The following is an 11,846-nucleotide window of genomic DNA, read 5'->3' on the forward strand; positions in this document are numbered from 1 at the left end:
CATGTTTATAATTGATGTTCTGTCCAGTACTGGAAATTCAGTTGGCTTTAAGTATGGCTTTGTTCTTAGCACTCTTCTATGAATTCTATTCTGGGTGAACTTTTCCCAAAAAAGGAAGGGAACTGTAGTATGAGTAAAGCTTGTTGTTGAGGTATAATTTCAGCTACCTAAGGTTTTGCTTAAGTGTTTGAGACTAATGTCAAATGTATTTCTTTTATAAAAATAATATCCACAAAGTATGGAGAAAAACTGACATGATCACTTCCTTTATAGCACCTTTCTACCGTATTGCTGCAGTGTTTTGGCAAAGGGAGTATACTGTATTGTTACACCTGTGCTCACACCTCAATCAAGATAAGAAGTATGCTTCTGAAACCTATCTCCTCATTTCCCACCTGCCCTGCTGACTGGTTGGAAGCTTATTGCAGAGTAGTTAAAGAGTGTTTCCTTAGGCTGAAACCTAAACAAGACCTTTTGCTTTGAGATTTTGCCTAATGTGCCACAGTTACTTGGAATGTCTAGTCCACAGGAATACTCAAAAACTTCCTACAATACAGATATTAGATCATATTTTTCAGCCTATGCTACTTGACTTACTCATTTGCACATTACAGTTCAGTACTGTACCTCAGAGTTCAAGACAGTCAATGTTTGTGTGAAATGCTTTAGTAAAGAGGAAGTTCAGTGATCTAGAGAGACAGTGATTAGTTATAACTTACTAAGAACAGTCCTGTTTTCAAATCCTAGCCTTTTGTTTCAAACAAAGAAGGAACAGCCCCATAAGAATAATAGTTTTATTTATAGATTTACATATATAATACAAATAATAAGTTAAACATAATTAAAAAAATTAAATAAAAGAGGAGGTTCCAGCCCTCATATGAATAGTTCCGTTTATAAAACAAAGACAAGTTTTAAAATAAAACCAGCATAAGTCTTAGGAGAATGAAGTAATTTCTATGCCATAACAGTTAAGTGAATGGAAGTGACATGCTGACTATGACAGTTGTAGCACTCAGTGAGTACTGAATCCTTATATCTCCTCAGTGTTGTGTACATACATGGAAAGAAGTGCCTTAGCTAGACTAAGGGGACATAGGAAGTGGAACTGGAAGTCCAGTCATACTGTCAAAGTTCCTTTCTTTAGCTCCCTTCTTCAATGTATAACCTCTGGGTGTACTCATACCAACACAGCTGCAATTGTCATCCTGAAGATTTTAGTGTTAGATCTGCAGAAGTGAGCCCTGTGTAGAGCCTGTTGCTTCAGTTGGAGTTGAGTTTGGTCCTTCCTCACACATTAAAAGGTAATTAAGTGATAAGTAGTGGTGCTATAATTCCTTGCATATTCTGATGCAAAGCATTGTCACCCACTCAATACTGCTGTTCACAGATTAGGTCTGACACAGCACTGCTCAGGGTGAGTCAGGTTTTAGACTGAAACCATGTACCAAATGCACACAAGTAAAAATGAGTTCAAGCTTAACCAATACTACCTGACCAGATACCAGTTCATAAATTAAGTGAACAGATAACTTGATATGTATAATACTATGCATGGGAATACTCATTTAAATGTTAAATATTTTCACTTCCCATGGAGTGGTTCTTGGTAATTCATAGTAGTGAGTTCACACCAGCTGTCTTTCTGCATCAGAAACTGATGTGAGTGGCAGACCACAGGAGCAGTTAAAAAGTAGACTCTTATAGTAAAGTCAGTACTTTGTGTCCTGGCATCAGCACAGACTTAAACTTGTTCATTTGAGTCCAGATGCAGGAAGATATCACTTGGGTTCAGGGAAAGAACGACTTTTGGTTAGCACTGCATTCATATGGGAGTCAATCCAGTTAAGGTATTTAGTAACTCTGGTGTAAACACCCGGCTTGTTTTGCTTTGCGCAGCCATCTCCCCAGCTGACAATCCCATAAAGTGTCATCCTGCCATTGTGCTCACAGACCATGGGGCCGCCGGAATCTCCCTGAGAAGGCAAAGAGAGTAAATTAGGCTGTTTTCTGCAGATGGAGCCTTTGTAACATGGAACCTGTTACTGCTGTTCAGAACTGGAACAAGCAGTCAATACCTATGAGCTAGTTCTAATTTTTGAAAGCACTGTATAGGTAGAACCAAACACTCAGCACCTGCTGCAGCTAGAGCACAATCTGTACAGTAACAAGGTCTCTGCTCACCCCTAGCTTGCACAGACAGTAATTATTCTGGACACAGCACTTATGAAAGTTATGACAGCTGTTAGGCTAGTTATACAAGATGAAAGCCAGCATGTCCAATCCTTTATCAGAATTAATCATCCCCCTACACACAAGGTACTTGTACACCTATGGGTAACTCCTGTTTGTTTAGTGGCACACCCATGCTGCTTATTGAGGTGCAGGGAAGCAAAGCCAGTTTTGAGGAATCCATCTGAAGGCTTATCCTCCTGTAATCCACCTTTTGCCCCTCCAGAAAGCTATAGTTAAATAAAAGTGCAGGCTGACACTAGCACAGCTACTATATTCCTCTGATGTGTGTGATCTACTGGCCTTTGCTGGAATAAGTTGTAAATAAAGTTCTCAGGAGCAGTGGCAGAGACTGCAGCTGTTGCTCCTCCAAAGGCTGGTCTGGAGAGGTTAACACCTATCTAGATCCCCACCGGCTTCCCTGTGTTCAGCCACAGTACAGGGTCAACTCCCCTAGCTTTGCTGAGGAGCCTCTGTAGCAAGGACTCTCCTGACACTTAAAGTTAAGCAATGCTACCAGTTGATCCACATGATAAACATGCGTTTAAAGTGTTTTGAAACAAGCAAACAAAACCTAGTTTTACCTTGCATGCATCAGTTGCCCACAGCGAGTCTCCAGCACAGACCATGTTGTCAGTAACTCTGACACTGTCATAGTATTTAGTTGTGCATTTGTCCTGTGATATTAAGTTCACACTGGCTGACATCAGTCTTTGAGCGTAGTAAATATCATCTGGATAGTAAAAGAAAAAAGTTTATTTTCACCCTCCAAGAGGAAAAACAAACAAGCTAACATGTTTCTAGTACTCATTGATGCAATGAAACAAGAAAGCCAACACCACCCTTAACCGTTCCAATTCTGATTTGGGGCTCTTACTTCCAGCTTATATGGCATTGTTTTACTTATACTGTTAGTGACTAAGTTTTTAAGAGAAAAAGAAGTGTTCCAACTGCAAACTGTGAAGCTCTTTTTTTTTTTTGAAATAGCTGGTGTTTTTTGGACAAAATTATGCATAGATGATATCCTTGCTTAATCCTCTAGCACAGCTTTGTCTTCTAGTTCTCAGTACATAAGGAATGCAAAGACAGCTGTTGATTACATCTTGGCTTACTGGGCATGGTTGACAGGTGTGAGAAGACTAAGGTAAGTCCTACTAGCAACTAGAAAGACCTAGAGAAAGTTAAAGAAAGGACCTCATAAGCACATAGAATATATAAAATAGCTGCAATGCTTTTTTCTCTTCTCGTCTTTTGGGGATCATGGTGTAGAAAATAACCAGTTTCCATACAGTTCAAGCAAAACTTTCAGAAGCGAAGTCATTCACTTACAATAATCCTGTTTTCCATAGCCAGCTATTTCACACTGGGTATTGTCACGTAGCTTAAGGTTCCTCTCTGGCAAGCAGACTGTTCTTACATACTTGGATTCTACTGCACACTGTCCAGAAGCTGTTCTTATTCTTACTAAAGCTAAGAAAAGAAGTCAGAGAGAACACATTTAAACTTCTAAAGCCAGCTCCCTTCACATTCTCTGAAAATAGAAAGATCCTGTACAGTTTATAGGGGTTCTGGTTGCATATGAACTCTCTCATTGCTTTTAGAATGGCTGTAGTCATTTACTAACAAAATTAATTTTCCAGCATTGAAACTGGTAAACATTGCAACTTAAACTACTTTCCTGAAAGAATAAGGGGTGATAAGTCAGGGATGAGGTGTTCTGTGAAAGGTCATCTTCAACCATATAAAAATACCAGTTTCCTGACTGTCTCTAGAGTGTGGCAGTCACCACACTCAAGAGGGCAGTTTATACTGAACTACTCTCCAGAAGTATTATGCAAGTGTTCTTTGTGCCTTTTTCTTAGTAGCGGGCGTCTGGTTAGGGTTATAGAATTTAAAGCATACAGTGGAAGAGCTGCATCAAGTTCAAGAACAGCAATTCTGTTCCATCCAAGTTAAAGAAACTTATCTGATTTTGTTGGCTTGTGTAAACTGGAGAGACTTCAGAGAGTCTAGATTAATTCAGGCAAACTTTTAGCTGATGAGGCATTCCTCTACCATAGCACATGCACACAGCAGGTGGATTTCTGTCTCTACCCACTGTACTTGACAGTGTGCCAGGTAATGCACTGAGGAGCTTTGCATCTGAGATGTCACAAATCAGACTGACACAAATGAAAGCTGCACCACAGGCCTGGTTCTCAGAAGCACCTGACTCCTGTTCCTCTTCATTTGTTCTCTGGTTCTACTTCTTATACTTGACATACACCATAATTACATAGCCTCCAGCTATCCTCAGTGTTTTAAAGGCTCATATTAAGATGACTTACCAATGTCATTCTCATTGCCACCTGTTTCATCTGTAAAGTCTGGGTGAGAGATAATTTCATCCACCATGAACACTTGTTCATTTTCATCAGTAACATTCAGTACGGACTTCCCAAGGAAGACTTTGTAGGCTGACGTTCTTGGTCTTCTTTTTGACCTGAGTGAAAGTAATAAGGCCCATGAAGGCTACTGGTTTCTGACAGTGAGGTCTGCAGTTTAAATCAAGTCCCAGTTCTGTTTCATGTTTACTTCAGTAAAGACAAGAAAAAGGAAAGTTGACACAGCTGTGACAGTTGATCCAGTACACTAAACGAAAGACTCTTGATTCACCACATAGAGTGAATAAGCCAGATGTCCAGGCACTGCAAAAATGCTTGTCTGGCTAGCTACTACTAATGCCAGGCATCAGCAATCAGACCCCCCAGCAGAATGCAGGGAGGATCAGCTTTCCACAAGGAAAAACACCCTAAATTAATTATTCAGCAACTCATCACCTTCCAGTACAACTGTTAAGTTTTGGTAACAGCTAAAGTAGAAGGAAATCCTGGTTCCAATTTTGGGTAAATTGGTTTGAATTGCATAATCCATCAAAGTTCGCAGTCTGTTAGCTCAGTCTGCTAAACCTGGACTTCCAAATACATGTTTATGGCTGCTCTTCTTATTCTGTGTAATTAAAAGAACATGCTAACTAGTTGATTTTCATCTTTGCTTAGTGAGGCAAAAAAAGACAGCTGAAGGAAGTTGCAGATGGACGGATGCAGAGCTGTACACACTTACGGATCATAAAAGCAGTGTGCTGCTGTAAGCACCCAGCAGGGGTCAATGAGGCTGCCACCGCACAGAAACTGGTCAATACCCAAGATGTTTTGGAAGATGCCAGCTATCCAAGGCTGAGACTCAACCTCAGCCTGCCTTCCACCAACAATTTTGAAGTACTTGCTGATGCTTCTCTGACCACATGTGCGCTCTGTGAGGAAGATATCATTCAGATCTACATTTCATTCAGATATTCACATGACAGACAAGCATATCCTCTGTTAGAAACAGTTCTCTTGAAAGTAATGTTACTTACCACACTTATCTACGTTGCAGGGTGTTTCTTGAAGGGAGAATCCCCTCCAGGTGTAACACCAGGGCCTGCTCCGTCCATTTGGGTTTCTGGAAGATACAGGAAGTATGCATGTCATTAACACAGTTTATGAAATGGTTGTCTTAGATTTTTAACTGTCCTGGAAAGGCCAGAGGTGCTCTGTTGCAAGATATGCCAGAGAAAGTGACTGTTTGAACACAGAATTGGTAGCTTTCATCATAGCTTTTACTCCTTTAAAAAATGTACCATCCTTCAAGACATTTCTAGGAATGCCATCACAGGAAGATGGATGTATCATCTTACCTGCAGTACTTGTGTTTGCCCAGTCCAAGCTGCAGAGCATTCTTCATGTCAGCATGGTAAGCACCTCTCTTGATTACTGAAGGAAGATCCCATAGTAAGCACTCTGGTTCAGTTGCTGTTCCTCTGTAGTTCTCCCCATTCCCAGTGTAGCATGTACTGTCATCATCTGAAAAGAAACAAAACCTTTACTTCTACCACAGAACAGATACAACAATGTCTGGACCATTTTTATGAAAAAGCATGCATTAGAAGTGAAAACAGATGGCTGATTATAGTGTTCCTATTTAATGTTTTCTATTTGAATTTTGCACATCAAATACCTCATGCTTTAAAGCATTTATGTTGTTTTAACAACTTCACTGTACTTCAGAATATAATTGTTTCCTCCTCTGGACACTCCCAAAGAAGATCATTTATTTTTACAAAGTGAAACATGAACGAGGAAATAGGGAACAGTTGTGAGGAAGCAGGGACAGAACTAGAGATCCCAGTTTTGCTCCAGTATTTAGCCAGTTCTCCTCAAATAATCTATTAGTATAAGGTGCTGCAGGATATCCACTCATGTTTTATGGGTACTGTTTTCACTTAGCACTTCATAAGTATTATGTGCTCATCTCTCCAATTACTTCAGCTATTATCAAGGAAGATTGATACTCTACCTATTTCACAGTGAAGCCCACCGTAACCTTCTGGGCACAGGCAACGATTTATTCTGCTGAAGAGGTAGTAGGTAACGCATGTTCCTCCATTCAGACAGTGACAGTCTGCAAGTAGAAAACCACTAATTAAAGGCAAAATATTTAAATGTTGAAGTAAAGTGAAGTGTAGTTGCAAACTAAGTTTTCTGTTTAAGTGTCATTAAAAAGTCCCTTCATCAAGGTTAACAAGCTCTTTTTAAATTAACAGGCAGATACTTACCCTTGTGTTTATGTGATGGTCTGTAGTGCTTCATGCCATAAGCCTACAGGGAAGAAAAAAGATATTTAAGGAAACTTTTGTTTGTTTTTTTTTTGTTACCCATTACATGCCTAAGCTGTGTTCCCTACTGCATGCTCTCCCCAATGCTTTAAAAGGTTTTTGCTCATAGTTACCAGCTCAACTTGCTCTGCAGAGTCTGCATGCAAATGCAAAGTGGAACATAGTTTCAGCAGCACAGACAAGAAAATGCCATACCAAAAAAGGAGAAAAAAATAAAACCAAAACTAACAGTCTGAAAAACCTTTACCAACTCAGTCCACCACATCAGGTCAACACTGCAGGTATTTCTTCTGTGAGGACCTGGGCAGCTCTCAAGGGTCCCTGTGGAATCAGATTTCTCCCTCCCCACCTCTCAGTTCCTAAGCAGTACAAAGATGAAATATCCTCCAGCTGCCTGTCCTTTTAGTGACCTTCATGTTTTGTGTTTGTGCTATGGGATAATAGCCAGTAGATTTACACAACAATAGATTTTCAACCCGAACTCCAGGTTCTGCCTCCACTTTGCAGGCTGGATATTTGCTCCCATGGATAAAGAGATAAAACTAGTCTTTTTACAGGGGTCAAGGGGGTTTGTCTGAGCTGAAGTGTCACAGTAGCAACATAATTCCTTAATATCAGGAAATGGCTCTACTAATAGATGTTAACTGTCACATAAGTTCTGAGTCAAAAATACTCAGTCCATTGCTTTTTTTTTTAAGGCTTTGCACTCAAGTAAGGTAAGGTGGAACTTTACTTAAGGTCTAATATCCACCTGCATGAAAGGCTATCAGATTCTTGGTACTTGGTGTCCAAAACTAGATTGCATTATGAGAAAATATAAGATAAATTTCTTGGTTATTGCATGGTGTCTTCACTATTTGTGCTCTAGAAGACACCTTAAGTTAGAAGAAAATCAGAAGGAAATCAAAGGGTTCAAAAAGGTTTCTTGGAAGTATATGTGCAGCAAACGTACATGCAAAGGCAGCAGAAAGAAGCATTCAGATTGAACTCCTAGTACCCTGTCCAAAGCAGAAGTATAATCAAAGAAATAAAAGTGGTTCCAACTAGAACCCCTCTAATTTATTTTAAAACTTACTGGATCTAGTCCCGTGACAAGAGTGGCAAGGGTTACTGAGAGGAAGATTAATAGCTTCATGGTGTTAGCTAACTTCTCACTTCGTTCCTCTTCTGTTTTGTTTTGATTCTGAAAAGGAAAGAGAATTTAGTAGCATGTTGTAGCCTGCAGCATCAGCTTTCTGTTGTCTTACTTGGTTTCAGTGTAAGTCACGATACAACTGACGAAAATTAAGAGGTCGCTTACTGTGGAAGATTGCATATTATTGCCGTAAGTTCAACAAAAGGTTGTTTCATTGCTTGAAGCTTTTTTTGTACATTTAAATACGTAGCCAGATTTTGTGACATGCAAATAAATGAGACAGGGAAATAGGAAAAATCTGTAGTCCTGGATACTGCAGCATAGACTAACAGTCAGAAAGTGGCAGATGGATTTAATTGCAGTCCAGCAGTTTGTACCTATCTAACTGATCATTACTACCTCGTAGCAAGACTCCTAAGAGCACTGAACAGCCCTTTTAAGACCTGGAAGGGAAAGCTCATGTTTTCAGTACCTCGGTAGCTGTCAGCTGCATCATGTTGATGCTGGGCACTTGCATAACCCTGCCTACCACAAACTCTTGACAGTCTGGTCTTGCGGTTACCTCACTGAGAGGTATTAGAGAGGCTTGGAATGCCTTCTGCCTTGACCTCTTACAGGCAGCTACTTCTTGTCATCAAGCTCATATGGTAGCAATCCTCCCAAATGGCTATTAAAAAAGACTAGTCTGGAAAAGTGATGCAGGAAGGAGCTACAAAGTACTCCTTTTTTTAAAAAGAAGAAATACAGTTCAAGTCAGGGAATTTCTTTCTGGGGAGGAAGAATGCACCCTCAGTTCATTAAAAACAATAGTAAGGTAACTATAAAGAATCATTAGGAGACTCCACAGGAACTTTCCTTTCATCTACATTAGCTTTTTTTTTTTCCCCCCCGCAGACTAGAGTTGGTGCCCCACGTTGTTTCTGCACCCCAGGCTTTCAGGTTGCACTAGCTGTTCTGTCACCAAACAGAGCGCCTACTGCCATCTCAGTGCATCTTCCAGCTTAATTCAAAGCACTGCAGTACAAGTACAGGCCACCCTGGGGCACAAACCAAAGCGTGGGAGAGCATCAGTGCATTCGTTTAAAAAATGCAGACCCAGTCCCAAGCGAACTGCTAATGCAGCTGCACCCCCTGCTTTGTAAGCAGCTCAGAAGGCAAGCCGTGCCTCACGCACACTGCTCAGATGCAGCTCGCATTTCTGCAGGCGCACTCTCCCTTCAGCACAAATCACCTGAGGACAGCTATTTTTAAAGGCGCTTAGCAGCTATACGAGTCACTCAGTCCCCTAAATGATTATTTTCTCAGGCCCATCCCTCAGCGCGCCTATCTCTGCTGCAAACCACGCGGCGGCCGGGAGCGGCCTCTCCCCTCGGCACCCCGGGGCAGCAGCGCCCTGCCCCGTCCCCACACCGCGAGCAGCGATGGCTTCTCCGTGCCGATACAGCCCGGAGCGGCACTTACCAGCCCAGGAGCGGGGCAGGAGGCCAGGCACCGCACGGCCGAAGCTGTGCCGGCAGCAGCCTGGGGCGGGCGCTATAAAGGCCCGGCCGGGGCGGTGCCGCCGCCGCTCCCCGCCCGCCCCGGGCCGGGCCGCCCCCCGGGCCGTCCCCCGGGCTCACCTCGCCGCGGGGTGACTCAGGGCGGGGGTTTTCGGTTTCGGGGGGCACCGGCAGCCGGGCCGAGGTCCACGTGGGGCAGGGAGGCTGCTTTCGGCCTCCCCGCGGCCTCCGGCAGCTTTTACGAGAAGTTGTAAAATCAAAAGAGAAACGCGAGCGGCGGCCGTGAGCAGAACGGCTCGTGTCCAAACACGCCTGGAGACGCGAAGGAGCGTGGTGTGTTGTCCTCGGGTTTTTGTGGGGTTATCCCAGTGAGAGAAGCCCTAGCCCCCCAGCCATGAAGGGCATTACATGGGTTCCGGGGGGCCGAGGGCAGGATTTGCCGGCACCTGATGGAGGCCCTACCTGTGGCCGCAGCCGTGTGGGCTGGGAGCGTCGCTGTCCCTGCTCCTCAGAAACCCGCCGTTCGCCGAGCAGTGTCTGCCTTCCACAGAAATACTTGAAGCGCAGCCATTTCGTTAGATGGAATTGGTGATGTCAACTGTGCAAAAAATGCAGGCCCTGAAAACCCTGAAAAGCTGCCTTCTCTGTGCCCTGCCAGTGCGTTTTCTCCTCATGCTGTGACCTTGTGGCACTGTAGTGAAGAACACCATGGGCACGTAGCGTTTGTGGGCACAGCCGTCCTGTCTGCCTTCAGGTACTGCAGGTGACTAAGCCGAGGCAGGTCTCTGTGGGCTGTGTGGCAGATAAAAAGCAGTTTCTGCAGGGACTGCTTTAGAGCAGGGATTGATGTGAATTTCCCTTGCAATGTTTCTCACAGCTGGGCTATTCACAGCTTAAGGAGGCCACCCTTATGTGTTTGGCATGTAACTTCACTGGTAAGAGAATAGCGTAGTTTTCTTTCCCCCCTTTTCTGTTGAGTCTGTGATATAAGCATGCACTTATTCAGGTGCTTACATTCTCTATACCTTTTGTTGTTGTTGTTGTTGTTATGTTATCAGCTCTTCCGGCTCATGTGAGAACAGACCTCACCTCTGCTAAAAGCATGCTGAATCCACATTGACTGGATGGCAGGAACCGCGTCAAGAGAAACAGATCAAGTTGGAAGTCAAAGTGAACATAGGTAAAGAACAAATCTTTCTGCATCTCAGGAGGTTAATTTTCCTCACTCTCTCTGTGGTGAGTGAATATCACAAGCAAACTGATCCTTTAAGAAATAGGGTGGATAATGTGAAGGTAGAATCTCCATTGCACTTTCTTCACTCTAGAATACTGGCTGTGCACTGATCTTATTCTAGGTAATAAATTCCAGGAAAAACAATGCGGATTTTAAAATTACTCTGTAACTTTTATTCACTTAAAAAAAAAAAAATACACAACCCTTACATAATAAGTGAAGAAATGGGTCATGCTTTGGTTCATCATGGGTGAAGGGAAGGGACAAGCTGCCAGGAAGAGGAGGGCTCCTCCAGGTCTGGACAGCTCCTCTTCTTCCTCCTCCACCCCTCCCAAGGAAGAGGTGCCAGGCCTTGGCAGCTTCCTCAGACTTTCTGGAAAAGGAGTCAACACGAGCATCAGGATTTCCTCTTTCACACTTGCTCCCCAAGGAGTGCTGTAGAAGTGAGTAATGACCTTTGCCCTGAACTTCTGACCAAGCAGAGTAATGTCACCTGTTCATCTTCTTTTTCTTAAAACACAAAGATTCATTCTTGTTTCCCAGGTCAAAGAGGCAGAAACTTTTATTTTCACTGTGGCAAAAGACATGGCAAGAATCAAAATTCCCTGTTTCGACCCTTTGTCACAGATTTAGGTTTTTACTGTGTTACTTTTGATACTTTAATGGCAAGTGGCCTGGTCTATGGTGTTTCTTTGTTTCACTCAGACTGGTAAGTTACTGATCAGTAACACTCTGTTGGGTTTGCATTGCATCTTTGGTGTCATCTAATTCCTTTGGCATGAATATTTGCACCTAGGTAGGTGAACATATGATAGTGAAGTGATTGAACTCAAAATAATGTTTAGCAGAGATATCCAAACTTGCTGTAAATGAGTTTGCCTCGGTACTACAGGCAATCTCAAAGCAAACACGGTTGCATGATCTCCCTAAGTCTTAAGTGACTCTCTGGGAAGCAGAAATCGGTCAGATAATTTCCAGTGCCTGAGTTCACTGAGCTACCCAGCTGTTGGCTGGTACAACAAGATCTGAGGTGAGCTTGCAACTTAAATA

At 42.8% G+C, this 11,846-nt stretch overlaps 1 protein-coding gene across 2 annotated transcripts; it reads right to left on the reverse strand.

Annotated features, from left to right (window-relative positions):
• Positions 1-780: 780 nt before the first annotated feature.
• PLAU (plasminogen activator, urokinase) lies at positions 781-9,667 on the reverse strand. 2 transcript variants are annotated; one of them, XM_027459832.3, is made up of 11 exons: positions 9,525-9,667; positions 8,004-8,111; positions 6,869-6,911; positions 6,610-6,714; positions 5,951-6,116; positions 5,630-5,715; positions 5,335-5,548; positions 4,560-4,714; positions 3,562-3,702; positions 2,817-2,965; positions 781-1,976 (listed from the first exon to the last, which is right to left on the reverse strand). In XM_027459832.3, the coding sequence occupies exons 2-11, from the start codon at positions 8,061-8,063 to the stop codon at positions 1,782-1,784; spliced, it is 1,314 nt and encodes a 437-aa protein (XP_027315633.1). In that variant the 5' UTR covers positions 8,064-8,111; positions 9,525-9,667; the 3' UTR covers positions 781-1,781. The 2 variants fall into 2 exon arrangements, with proteins under 2 accessions (XP_027315633.1, XP_005015758.1); XM_005015701.6 differs by having other exon boundaries at positions 5,335-5,524; positions 9,525-9,666.
• Between the last annotated feature and the right edge of the window lie 2,179 nt (positions 9,668-11,846).

This window comes from Anas platyrhynchos, chromosome 6 (genome assembly GCF_047663525.1).
Source record: "Anas platyrhynchos isolate ZD024472 breed Pekin duck chromosome 6, IASCAAS_PekinDuck_T2T, whole genome shotgun sequence".
NCBI classification, from domain to species: domain Eukaryota; kingdom Metazoa; phylum Chordata; class Aves; order Anseriformes; family Anatidae; genus Anas; species Anas platyrhynchos.